The sequence below is a fragment of the Antechinus flavipes genome, chromosome 2 (genome assembly GCF_016432865.1).
Source record: "Antechinus flavipes isolate AdamAnt ecotype Samford, QLD, Australia chromosome 2, AdamAnt_v2, whole genome shotgun sequence".
Classification (NCBI taxonomy): Eukaryota; Metazoa; Chordata; class Mammalia; order Dasyuromorphia; family Dasyuridae; genus Antechinus; species Antechinus flavipes.
Genome location: NC_067399.1, coordinates 345,594,547 through 345,607,978, shown reverse-complemented (window position 1 = coordinate 345,607,978; position 13,432 = coordinate 345,594,547). Strand labels below are relative to the sequence as shown.

The window sequence follows — 13,432 nt, the reverse complement described above, 5'->3', positions numbered from 1 at the left end:
TATGTACAATTTGTAATTCCTTAATGTTTCTATGGTCTTTTGTAGACATGCTTCTAACTTTGTTCCTCAAGTGTACATCCCAAGATATCATCCATATAATGTAATAGCATAACTTTTGGAAATGCTTTTCTTACTGGAGCAAGAGCAGCAGCAACATACATTTGACACCTAGTGGGGCTGTTTTTCATTCCCTGTGGCAGTGAGGGTTTCCTCATTCATATCTTTTATAAGGCTCAGCTAAGTTAAGGGCACTGAAAAGGCAAATCTTTTCATATCCTCCTTATCTAAAGGGATAGAATAGAAACAATTCTTAATGTCTGTAACTCAGAAATTCTCTAGACAATTGAGTAGGAGATGGAAGTCCAGTATGAAGAGTTCCCATAGTTTCCATCTGTTCATTCACCTTTCTTAAATCAGTCAACATCCTCCATTTTACAGATTTCTTTCTTACAACAAATACTGGGGAATTCCAAGGACTTAGAGAAAGTTGTAAGTGTTCTTGGTCAAGTTGCTCCTGTATTATATCTAATAAGGCCTGAATTTTATCGCTAGCCAAGGGCCACTGTTCTATCCACACTGATGTATCAGTTTTCCATTGGATAGAAACAGGTGAAAGTGTTGGCAGGCCTTGAACAGCAGCCCTGCCTAAAAAACCAAAGTACTCATTTGTAATCCTAATTGTTGTAAAATGTCTCTTCCCCACAGATTAATGGGGATTTTTTCAACTATAAAAGGAGTAAAAACTCCTGTTTCGCCTTCAAAAGTCCATGTCAGAGAGGGATAGCACTAACTTCAGCTGCTATTGATCCTCTTATACCAGACATGTAGGTGTTTGCCTTAATCTTTGGTCAGTGACTGGGCCATTTGGCACCTCTAATGACTGTACGATCTGCACCAGTGTCTACCAATCCTTCTAATGGTATGCTATTTATATAGGTAGTGAGCATAGTCGGTCAGCTGTCCACAGCTGCTGTCCAGTATATTCCTGGATTTTGTTGCTTGGAGTCAGAATCTGGGCGACTATCACTAGATGGCTTAGTAGGAGTCTGTATCAGTAAACCTGATGCTACTACTTTTTATAGGGGATAAGTCACACATTGTCTACCTATATTAGTGACTGGGATATTATCGACACATTCCCCAGTTTCCCACATCAGTGTATGGATGGACACTGTTTTGTATATACTCTCAGGAGGTGAAATGATCAAGCCTACTGTGCCTGGAGGCAAGGGATCCATAGGCTGGAGAGGAACAGATTTCACTTCTCCAGGGAGTATCTCAGTTGTCCTAGATGCATACAAGTCTATTCTCCCTAATTGTAATCCCTTTCTCCCATCATATGGCTTCCTGGCTGATTGGTCATGATTGGGTACTGGACTTCTAGGAACTCTCTGGGTGCACCATTGGCTGCCATCATGCCCCAAGTTTTTGTTTTTTTTGCCTGGGGTCCTGGAGCTGGGCCCCTCATCCTGTTTTCCCTGAATCAATCTACATTCTGAGGCCCAATGGAAGCCTCTATTGCATTTTGGACATGGGGTATTGGGTCTTGTTCTCCCACCCTGTTTTCTCACTCTGTCTGTATGCCAACACAGAGCTTTCAGATGCCCTACTTTACCACATTGAAAGCATTGACGAGTATCTCTGGAAGTCCCTTGCCAGAAGGGACCCTGTGTTCCCATGTTGGGATCTTGGGAAGTACGCATTATAGCCTGGCTATAAAAGGCATTTATGCCCACTGTGGCACAGTGTTTATGATCTCCTCTAAAGGAGCATCTTTGCATAGTCCTAGTATAATTCTTGTACAACCTCATTAGCATTTTCTTTAGCAAGTTGCCTTATCAAAATGTTTGTTATTGTATTTTCACCATTAGTTCATATGATAGCTGTCTGCAAATGTCCCACAAAATCAGCAAAGGGTTAATTTGGTCCTTGTGTTATTTTTGTGAAGGCTTCACCCTTATTGTTTTCATTGTGGAGGGAAGCCCACGCTTTGATAGCAGCAGCAACAGCAATTTGCTCCTATGCTACTATGGAGTAATTAATCTGTACTGAAATGTCTGCATAAGAACCAACACCTGTCAGTTGGTCACAGGCAATTGAAGTAATAATTCCACTCTATTTTGTTGCGCTTGTATCCTACAGAGCTCACTATATTCAGAAAGCCACAACAAGTTTTGTCTGGGTTCTAAGCATACCCTTGCTATAGATTTCCAGTCACTAAGGGTTAAGATTTAAGAAGCCAAATTTTGTAATAACATCTTAACATAAGCTGATGTAGCCCCATAAAGAGTGCAAGCCTTTTTTAAGTCTTTGAGGATTTCTATATCAAAAGGTGAGTATCTTCTACTTTCTTGACCTGAAGAGTTAAACTGTTGAATCACAGGATACATACCTATTTTCAGATCACCTAAATTCTGCCCTTCTTCTCTGGCTTTAAATGCTGCCTTTTGCAATCTAGGTATAGGGAGCAGTGATTGATGGGGGTAGGGGGTGGGGGAGATGCTGGTGGCATCACTGCCCCTCACACTACTTCTCCCTCCATCCTGCAGGGTGGAGTTGATGGGGGAGGGTAAATTATCTGCTTTGTTGGCAGGGTTGAAGCTGCCTGGTGAGATGGAAAGTCACCACACCCTTGAACCTCACTTAACATCCCCATGCCCTGTGGGGATATGGTCATTAAACTGTTCTTTGTCTTTGTTCTCTTTTTCCTCACACTTCCTCATCTGGCTGTTCTGAAAATTTTTATTTTTGATATAACTTGTAGCATTTTTTAAGGCCAATTGTATTATGTTGTTTTATATATATATATATATATATATATATGTATATATATATATATATATATATATATATGTACACATATATACATATATAATGTTTCTTTGGAAATTGATCCAAACATTATCATTCTAATATTCACATAGTTGATCTCCTACAAGCTTCCAATTATCTAGCATAATTTCTTCTTCATTGAAGAACCAATGGAACATACGTTCTAATGTATCCAGGAATCCATCAATCTGTTCCCAAGTCATAAATAAACCCTGTCTCTTTATAAATCTGAGTATGTTTCCTGCAGATTTCCTTTGGCATGGGATTGGGGATGGGGGTAGGGCTCAGGTTGGGGGAGAATCTTTTCCCAATATCTGCCCTATTTCATCTAGAAAAGGTCACTAATTTAGCCCTTAGCAAAGTAAGTTCCCTGTTTGTCTATTAAAATACTCACCCGATTTCCTGATCACCAGGGACTTCTTCAGTGAACATGGGGTCCTTGGTCCCATGTTCGGGTGCCAAATATGATGATCATGTTAGCACCATGGATACTTTCAAATCAGCCGGAGTCAGGGTCAGCAAAAGTCCTTGATCTTTATTCTTTGTGGACGTGAATGGAATGATGACATGAAGTGAGAGGAATCGCTACATGAATCTGGCCAGGAGTCACACTGGCTTTCTTCCTCCACCCTCTTTTTCTTCCTCCTCCCCTCTCTATACACCGACAGATCTAGCAGGCACAGAATGGTAGGGCAGGCCATTTTCCAAGCAAATGCTAATAGAGTATTGTCCAATTGGTAATTAGCCTTAAGTGCTTGTTTGTCTGAACCTTAGTGCATCTGTTCAGTTTCAGCCAATTACAGTAGGCTATGAGTCAATAAAGGAATTTCAGAGGTTTTTTTTTCTTTTAAATTTCAGAGTTTTTAATAAATTTTTATTGATTTCTTTTGTTTTACATTGCCTACATTTATGTTAATCTTATCTCTCCATCTCTCTGAGAGATAAATATATTTTATTTATATGTTATAAATATATATATTTATGTATATATGAAAAACTGTTATTTAAATTTTTTATTCTCAGTACTGTTTTATTTTTCCAAATACTTGTAAAGATAGTTTTCAACTTAAATTTTTGTGAAATTTTGTTTTCCACATTTTTCTCCTTTCCTCTTCCCCTTCCTAATTCAGTAAGTAATCTGATGTGATTTTTCTCCTCTCCCTCATTTCTCCACATCAGCCGGCAATCTGATATAAGTTAAATATGTGCAGTCCTTTTAAACATACTGTGCTACCAGACAAGATGAATATCAGAAAACATAGGAAGATCTATGTGAACTGATGCATAGTGAAGTAAGCAGAATCACAAAAACAGTATACAGACACTTTCAAGCTTAAAATTTTGTGGAGATGGGAAGTGTACAGATGTTGCATATTGAGTGTTTTTGAACTTTTTCAGTATAATTGATCAGTTATGCTGATCCCCTCTCCTCCCTTTGGGATGAATCTTTTGGAGGGGGAGATATGCTTGTAATAACTATGGTGATTTTTATAAGAAACATCAGTAAAAGCTAATTAAAATAAATTTTAAAAAAGAAAAATGAGAAGAAAAAAATTAACAGAACTGAATTAGCGAATTGAAAAAAAAATCGGATATTATTTGCAGTGTTCCATACATTTGGCTTTTAAATGTATCCAGGAATCCATTCAACTACCACAAAGGAGGAGGCTAAGCTTGTTCTTTTATAGTTTTACATCATTCAGTTTGATTATTTTGATAATAATAATGGTTTGTTTTCTGTTTACATTGTTATAATTCTTATATATATTGTGTGATTGATTACTTTGTATCAATTCATTCATGTAAGTCTTTTCATGGTTTTCTGCATTCATCTAAAGATCATTCTTGGAGAGATAAAAGACAGTGTTTACTGATGTTGAGAATTGATTTATTATTCAAATAAAGTGATTGAAATGCTCATTTTTTAGAGATATTCCATTGCTAAGCATACATCTTAAGAAAGATTATTGACAAAAAAAAAAAGGTTCCATGTAAACAGTATATATAAAGCAGCACTTTTTGCAGTAGTGAAGAATTAGAAACAAAGTAGATACCTGTCAGAGGAAATGAGCAAACAAACAAAATCTTTTGTGATATATAGATATACTGTACCATTACTGTGGTTTAAGAAATTATTTTGAGTTTTTAATCGTTAAAATGAAACATTTGTGGGTGATAGATCAAGAACATGTGTCCTTGTGTCACAGAAATAAAAGGGAAAAGGCGAATCTTGGGAGTTGAAGAGATTAAGAATAAGAAATTAGGAGGTTTGAGGGTACTATGCCAGCATTTTTAGTAAAATTTCTTAGTATAAGATTAGGATTTGATAGACTCATCTGTAGTTATGGCATCTACAGCTGATCTTTATTTTGACTTTGGCTTGTAACGCTGGCGAAACCTGAGGCAAGATAGAGATTAGAGGGTTTTTAATAATTTATTTGAAAGGGAGAGATTGTGCTAGGGGCATGCTATCCCCAGGCCTGATGTCCAAAGCATCCAACAACCAATGTGAGTTCTCTATGACATATATATGCAGATGTCTCAGCTACAGGGTAGACTGAGGCAGGGGCTGAATCAGAGCGCTGAGAGGGACTATCAATCCTGTTCTGATGGGGGGTAGGCGGGGAGGCATGGGATATTCTTATAAATTGGGTTGGGATATTCTGATAAATTGGGATTACAGACTGGGGAGAGGCACTGGACATTCTGATAAGTTGGGATGGGGAGAGATGATGATGTCTAAGATAGAAGGTCTTTCTCCTTATCTGGATCATCATGATTAGGAGGGAGGGATGATGTTGCAGAATTGAGCAGAACAACTAGGAACTGAGCAGAACAATTCAGGGAAACAAGGTAGGATAATTTAGGGTCAGGGCAATTAGGGAAATTGATTCAGGACAATAAAAGGGAACTGTGGTGATGAGGTTTAGGTTTTGGGGTTCCCTTTCATAGGAACCAAATGGTAAGATCTAGATTTAGGGAACCAAAATGAGATTAGGGTTTCTGGTGGTGAGGGAGTTAAATGGTAAGGTCTAGTGGCAGGTTTGGGGTTCAGGGAACCAAATGAAGAGGTTTGGCTCCCCTGCACTCCTTTGGGATTCATTGCAAGGGTAGGGAATTTTGGGGAACCTCCTTTGGTGGCACAGAGATTCTCTGTAAAGGAATTTACAAACCCGAAAAGCTAGATTGATAAAAGAGATTTATTATGGGGATTAGAAAGTAAGGTTAGAAATCTGACAGAGACATAAAGTCTCGTTAGGGAAATAGGTGAGGATAAAGAGAAGGTAGCACTGGAAAAGAATATTATTCCAGTGGGCAGAGCCTTCCTCAGCATAGCATGTTTTTAGAACCTCTGCAAAGAAACTAGTTGTTAATTGTCATTTTTATAAGGAGATCTTTGGCTGCAAGTTGGGTTTCAGCTTGAGCTGAATTTGAATAGAATTGAATGAGTTTCTTTAATTGAATAGGATTGGAATTCTTTTAGCTCAGGACTGTACCAACCCCACCTAAATAACTGAATGAAGCTATTTATCTTGTTTGCCTTGGGTGGGGTCCCTCACTGAGGCAAAGTTGAAGGAGATTTTCTTCTTCAAGGAGTTTGAGTTTCAGGGTCCCTTCTTCATTGGGATAACAGACTCAGCCATTTCATTAGTACTGGAGCTACTTGAAGTTGGCCTCCACTCTTACCCAGTAGTGTTTTAAATGCCTTTCAACCTGACCAGTTCATTTTCTGATGTCACTTCTTTTATCATTTTAATATTGTCTTGGACTTTTCTTGGCAAAGACACTGGAGTAATTTGCCATTTCCTTCTCCATTGGGTCACCTTTTGTTTGAACTCTCATGACCTGTCCATTTTGAGCAACCTGCATAGTTTTATTGAGCTATAAAGCCCCTCTGCCATAACAAAATGGGGTGATTAGGGACATAGTGTCATTAGGGGAGGCCCAGGATCTCAGTAAGTGCAAGAAGTGGAAGGAATAGAGGGGAAATCTAAAAGGAAGGGAAATTTGTTATTCATGGAAATGGAAGTTTCAAAAGGCTTAGTGGAAAATGGTGGGCAGGACTGGAGCAAGACATGGTGTTATGCCACAGTTCTCTTTAACTGTCCTGACTCAGTTTCTTTGTACAAGTTTCCCTTGTCTCAGTCTTTCTAATTACTCCCCTAAGCTGTAAATCTCCCTTTGGTCCATGAAGGCTGAGGACCAATTAGTCTAAGGTTATAAATTGTTAGCCCAAGCGAGATAAACAAGAGAGTAGACCTCCTGATTATCTTCTGTCCTTGAGAATTTACAACATCTCTCTAAAATATTCCAAGATATTTCACTGACATCTTTATCTCTGGGTATTCAGACATCCTGTCTCTGGGGTTTTTTTTGATTTATAGCCTTTTCCAGCTGGGCTTTCCCACTCTTTCCCACTCTTTCCCTCTTCTTTGTCTCCAAAAGGTATATAAAGGTTAGAGATTCTCCCAATCAGGACTGGATAATTTGAGACGAGAGTCCTGTCCAGTCAATCTTACTCTCCCATTAATAAAATATTAAAAACTCTCTAATCTCTCTCCTGCCTCAGTTTCTCCTCAATGGGAGGAGAGGAGTAGGATTGATGTTAACAGGATGAGAAAATAAGAGGTGAAATTTGGGCTAAAGAGACTGGTTTAGCTAAAGATTCAACTTCATAGGGATTGGGAGAGAAAGAGGTGGTATGTTTTGTTAGCTCTAAGGACAGAGTATCTTCTTAACTGGTTATGGAAAACTGTCCAACATCAGTGCTCAGGTCCTTACATTTGCTAAGTAGTTTTAGGGGGGTGAGGGAGGAGAGAGAGGAGGAGGGAGTAGAAAAGAGGCCTGAGGAAATGAATTGTATCAATTTGCATGTGGGGCAGTTTTAATTGTGTGAAGAACAAGTTAGCACATTTGTTTTATTTTTCTGTAAATGAATAGATGGACTTTGACAAAACCTGGTAGGGAAGGATATTTAAAACAAAAAACAACAGAGAAACCACTTCAGAATCAATTGTTGTCACTTGGACTAAAATTGAATAAACTTTTGCTCTAGTGAGAACTAGTTAAAACTATTTTTTCTTTTAAAATTACTAATGCTCTCTTAATGTTTGTCTAAAGTACCTTTCTATAGGCTTTGTTTTGTGTCATTTATGCCAAATTGGAGGTAATTTGATAAGCTTTTTTTTTTTTAAGCTATTGACATTTTGGGTTTTTTGTGCTTAAATTAACTCAAAAATAAATTGGGTTAATTCCTTCATTAAAACTCAGGTTCATGTATGAAAATGATCAGGTTCCCATATATAGATTGTGCCTTTATAAGAAATGAGAAGAGAAGTACATTTTCTTATCTCTTCCTTAGTGCCAAGCCTGACATTACACAGTTTTTTTTTGTTACTGGTGTTCCTTTACATTAGTTGCAGTCATTGCTTTGATGGTGATTAATGTTCAATTCATTTTATATTAATTTATTTAAATCTTTTTATACCATCTCTGAATTCTTATGATGTGGTAATATTCCATAGTTTGGTCATATTAATGGATATCTGCTTTGATTCAAGTTATTAGCTAATACAAAAAGTGCTGTTATGAATATTTAGGTGTTTATGGGAGTTTTCAGTCTTTTAATTCCTTGTGGCATACTAATGATAGGACCTTTGTGCTAAGGAATGTATATTTTAATCATTTTTAGCATAATTCCAAGTTGATTTTCTCTGTTCATTATTTAGTTAATATTTCTGGATAAGTTATAATCCTTCAAGACTTTTATTTATATGTGAAATAAGGATAATTTCACTTGTGTTTTTGTAAATAGCATATTTTTGAAGCCATAAATTTAAAATAAAGGCAAATAAAACTTGAATTCAAATCATATTAAACCATGAGTAACTATAATTGGGAGAAGAAAGCTTTGATTTTTTTTTTTCATTGAAAGAAAATTGGCTCTAAAAGATCCTATTTCATAGAATTCATATATTTCATAGAATTAATGGTTATAGTTTGTGGATTATAGGAATAAACTGATTTTTTGTTTGTTTTTACAGAGAATGCTGAATCTGTTGACCTTAAACAATTTTTTGACCAACATTTTTCACACATATATTATGTGTTCTTTGAAAATTTTGTGACCATTGAAGTTAGTCTTAAACAGAAAGGTAAGATTCTCTTTTTAAAAATTCCCCTAGACTTTTTTTATTATCCATTTTAAATGCTTATAAAATTGGCCTCCGAGATGTATAGTTTTGAGATGAAGTGATTTATTTCCTTCTGGCATTTTTCATCTGCCTTTCTTACTCAGTTATCACTTTTGACTAGGGACATGCATATATGAAATAAGCAGCAGCTAGTATGGTAGTATTATCATTTCTGTCATCAGAATATTCACTTTTCTCATTGCTGCTCTTACTTCCTACCTTCTTTGTCTCACTCTCCATTCTACCACTTTAATATTTAGGGATGACTTTAAGAAATTATTCAGTGATATTCATTGTTCCTTTAGAAAAATGTAATGTGGTAGGAGAGAAACATTTTCTAGAAAACTAAATAGAGCTTCAGATTTTTTTTTTCTTTTTGCAGAATCAGTAAAAACATGTTTGTTTTTTAAAAAATAAATGCTTACAGAAATAGAAATTTACTAATTGTATGTTTTTCATAGAATAATTTCCTAAGTGTTGGTTATATTTCAATTCTCTTTCTTTGATTGCATTTTAGGTCACAAGTCTCAGAGGGAAGAATTAGATGGTATACTTTTTATTTTTGAAGTAAGTACCTGGAAAATATTTAACTGACAAACATATCATTTGTTTCAGACATTTAGGGTATATAAGTTTAGGTAAAATTACATTTTGATAATATGCTAAAATTGCTTCATTATATCTGAGCCATGATGAAAATGAAATTTGTTTGCTAAAGAGTAGTTTGTCTTTTTTAAAGTAAAGGATTTGTGCAAAGCCAATTTCTTTTGCAAATATTAGCAAATTTGGGTTTGTGAGTTGGCCATATGAGAGGAAATTGTTTTTAAATTCCACAATTTCATAGTACATATCTATATAAGATACTTATAAAAATATTTTAAATGTCATAGAATTTTATAGGTAAAGAATATTTTTTAAAAATGCGTTAGTTAGTGATTTGGGAACCTAAACTATTTTGGCTGTGTTCCAAACGATGGGAATCTACCTGTGTACTTCATTTTCATAGGATCTTCATTATGAATTTTTTCCACTCAACAACTCAGTATCTTCTATTGAAACCTAAGAATCTTGTGCTAATAATGCCTGTGATGATACCTAGCATAGATGCCTGTTGGTATTGTTATCATTAGTAATATTAATGTCCTTGCCCTGCCTTTCTTTTCTTTTGCACATTATGAAGTTACTGCTATACCTTCTGCTGAAACTTTGCCTCTCCCCTAAATGTTTCAGACCATCTGGTGTTTCATGAACTATCCTTTATTTAAAATGATATATTGGACTTCAACTTCATCTTTTTACTTTCCTTTGAGGTGAATACCCCTTTTGGGGAATGTTAAAGGAATAGGAAACAGAAGAGGGAAGAACAAAAATTCCACCATAGTCAGGAACTTTCCATTGCCATGGTTAAATAGTCAGGGATTTGGAGAGCGATCTTTTTTGTGGGCTTTGTCATTTAAACACTTTGTTATAATTATATATATTTGTTATAACTTGTCATTAAAAACAAGATTTGAAACAACTCTTTGGCAGGAAATGAGAAGAGCCTCCTTATTATATGGAACTGAACATTTTAATCATTTTTATTAAAAATGAGATTCTAACTATATTTCCCACACTTGCCTATATATGTACTCAGACATAGAAATTTATATCTGTTCTTAAAACTAAAAAAATCTGAAGAAATAGGAGACTTCCCTTTTATCTTATAGCAATTTCTTTTGTCTCACTGCATCACTATTATATATAAATTGGTAACCAAGGCTTAATAATTCTGAGCACATAAATTCATTAGTATTTGTTTCTGAAACAGAAGCAAGAATACATATTTCCCCCAATAATTGCCTGCTCTTAACTATCTGAAGAACATTCTCATCCCTGTCACAGAAAATGAGAAAGACCAAGTAGAAAGCTAAGACAAAATCTTGAAGGAACTTTGTAATGCCCGAAAAACTGAGGCAAGATAGAGATTAGAGAGTACTTAATAATGTATTAAATGGGAGAGATTTACTGGGACCAAATGGATCCATGGTTTGGTCTAAGGGCTGAATGAGACTATCATCTCCAAGAAGTTGGTTTATAAGATATATAGGGAAAAAAACATACATCGTATAGAAATAAGTTAATTGTCTTTAGAAAATGGATGATGATCTTTTACATATTTATCTTTATTCCATATGTACAGAAGATTTTTGAAATATTTGAATGATAACCAATCAATAAATCTTTCAAATTTATCTTTTTAATCACAAATAATTTCTTTTTCCTATGTATACTATGTAATATATACAGTGTCCATAGATATGTTATTACTTTCAAAAGAGCATTATTTACCAAAAATGGACTGATTTTTTTTTTTTAAGAAAATGGTTTATATAACCTACTTTTTAGTCCTTAGGAATGTCATTAGTCTTTGTCTTCATTTTTCTCATTTATAATTGGGTTAATACTATTTTCCTTCTCTAAATACATGTTATGAAAAAAAAAAAGTGAGATAGTATTTACTGTACTACCCCATCATATTGTCTTTCTCTTAATGTCATCAAATTTAACTATGTGCACTTCCCTCGAATCATAGTTCCCTTAACAAATGGTCTATAAGTAATGTGTCTTCTCTCCTTTCCTTTATTTTTCCTTTTCCATAGTATATGTTTCTTGGCTAAACAGAAACAAGTTGGGCGTGCTGGGTACATCATGAACCCAGCCTGCCTGAAAGTTTTGTGGATTTTTGTAAATATCTGGTCCCATAACCTTATTTTTTTCTTTACCTTCTCCTTTAATCTTTTTTTCTTTCTTTTTATAAAAAGATTTTTAAAAAATTTAAAAAAGTAAGAAAACAGAAAAACAGAAAAGGAATGCAAAGCAAAATAAAACAAAACAAAAGATAACATTGTCATGTACCTAGCAGAACATTGGGGAGAATTTTAAAAAATTAAAAAAAGTAAGAAAACAGAAAAACAGAAAAGGAATGCAAAGCAAAATAAAACAAAAGAAAAGATAACATTGATATGTACCTAGCAGAACACTGGGGAGAATTCAAAATATCTAACCACAAATTATCAGGTCAAGAAAGCATATATATATGTGTGTATGTGTATGTGTCTTTATAATACACACAAACACACACACACATATGAATAAGTAGAAGAAATTAAATTCATAAGTATTCATATATATATATATATACACACATATACATACATATATATAATTGCCTATTTAACCCATTCCCAATACAAGTAAATTTTCAGAACTACGAGCTTTCCTCCCTTCTCTCCAATGTATCTATGTCCTTTCATCCTCTTGCACCTCATTTGTATAGCATGATTACTCTTTTTATCTTAATTCTGCCTCATTCTTTCTTTTGAGCTACCTAGTGTATTGTTGTTATTCTTAAACATATGATATACATTTCCCATGTAAAGAAAACATAATTTGTTCATATCGAGTTCCTTGAAATTGATCTTTGATGTTGGCTCTTATATATTAAATTTTCTATTAAGTCCAGGTTTGGTTGATAGAAAGTCCTAAAAATCTGCAAATTGAATGTCCATTTTCTCTCATTCAGTATTACAGATAATTTTGCTGAATATGATATTTTTGGCTTCCAATGCTTAGTTCTTTTGCTTGTCAGTAAATATGATTATAGGACCTGTAATCTTTTATTGTGGCTGCTGCTAAAACTTATATAATTCTAATTGTAGCTCCATCATATTTGAATTATTTTTTTCTTGTTTCTTGCAAAATTTTCTCTTTTTCCTTGAGGTTTCAAAATTTGGCAATAATATTCCTCTGTGTTTTCCACAGAGGATCTCATTGAGGTGATGATTGGTGGATTTTTTTCTTTTTCTACTTTCCCTTTATATTCAGTCACTCCAGGACAATTTTCTTTGATTATTTTTTGTTATTGTGTCAAGATTCTATTTTTGATCACAGGTTTCAGGTAGGCTAGTTATTCTTGTATGTTTTTTCTTCTTGATCTGTTCTCCAGACTTGTTTTTCTGATGTTACACATTCTGTTTTATTTTTTCGTTCTTTAATAATCTTTTTTTTTTCTTGGTCTCTCATAGCTTTACTGGCTTCCCCCTCGTCCAATTTTTAATTTTCATTTATTTATTTGCTGAGGCAGTTGGGGTTAAGTGACTTGTCCAGGGTTACACAGACAGGAAATGTTAAGTGTCTGAGGTAAAATTTGAACTCAAGTCCTCCTGACTTCAGGGCTGGTGCTTTATCTACTACACCAACTAGCTGCCTCTTCCAATTCTAATTTTCAAAGAATTATTTTCATCTTTGAAACTCTGTATTCCCTTTTTTAGTTGGTTATTTTTTTTCATAATCTTCTTGTTTTTCTTAGATGGTTTTTATTTTAGTTTTAGTTTTTCCTCAAGATCTCTCATTTGATTTTTAAT

General features: G+C 34.7%; 1 protein-coding gene across 3 annotated transcripts in view; it reads left to right on the top strand.

Moving 5' to 3' along the window:
- Positions 1-13,432, top strand: part of RALGAPA1 (Ral GTPase activating protein catalytic subunit alpha 1) — a 307,831-nt gene that overhangs the window by 42,599 nt on the left and 251,800 nt on the right. For all 3 annotated transcript variants that reach the window (XM_051977982.1, XM_051977984.1, XM_051977983.1), the window contains exons 2-3: positions 8,877-8,987; positions 9,544-9,593. In XM_051977982.1, the coding sequence (XP_051833942.1) occupies positions 8,877-8,987; positions 9,544-9,593 (161 nt within the window). The remainder of the gene's footprint in view (positions 1-8,876; positions 8,988-9,543; positions 9,594-13,432) is intronic.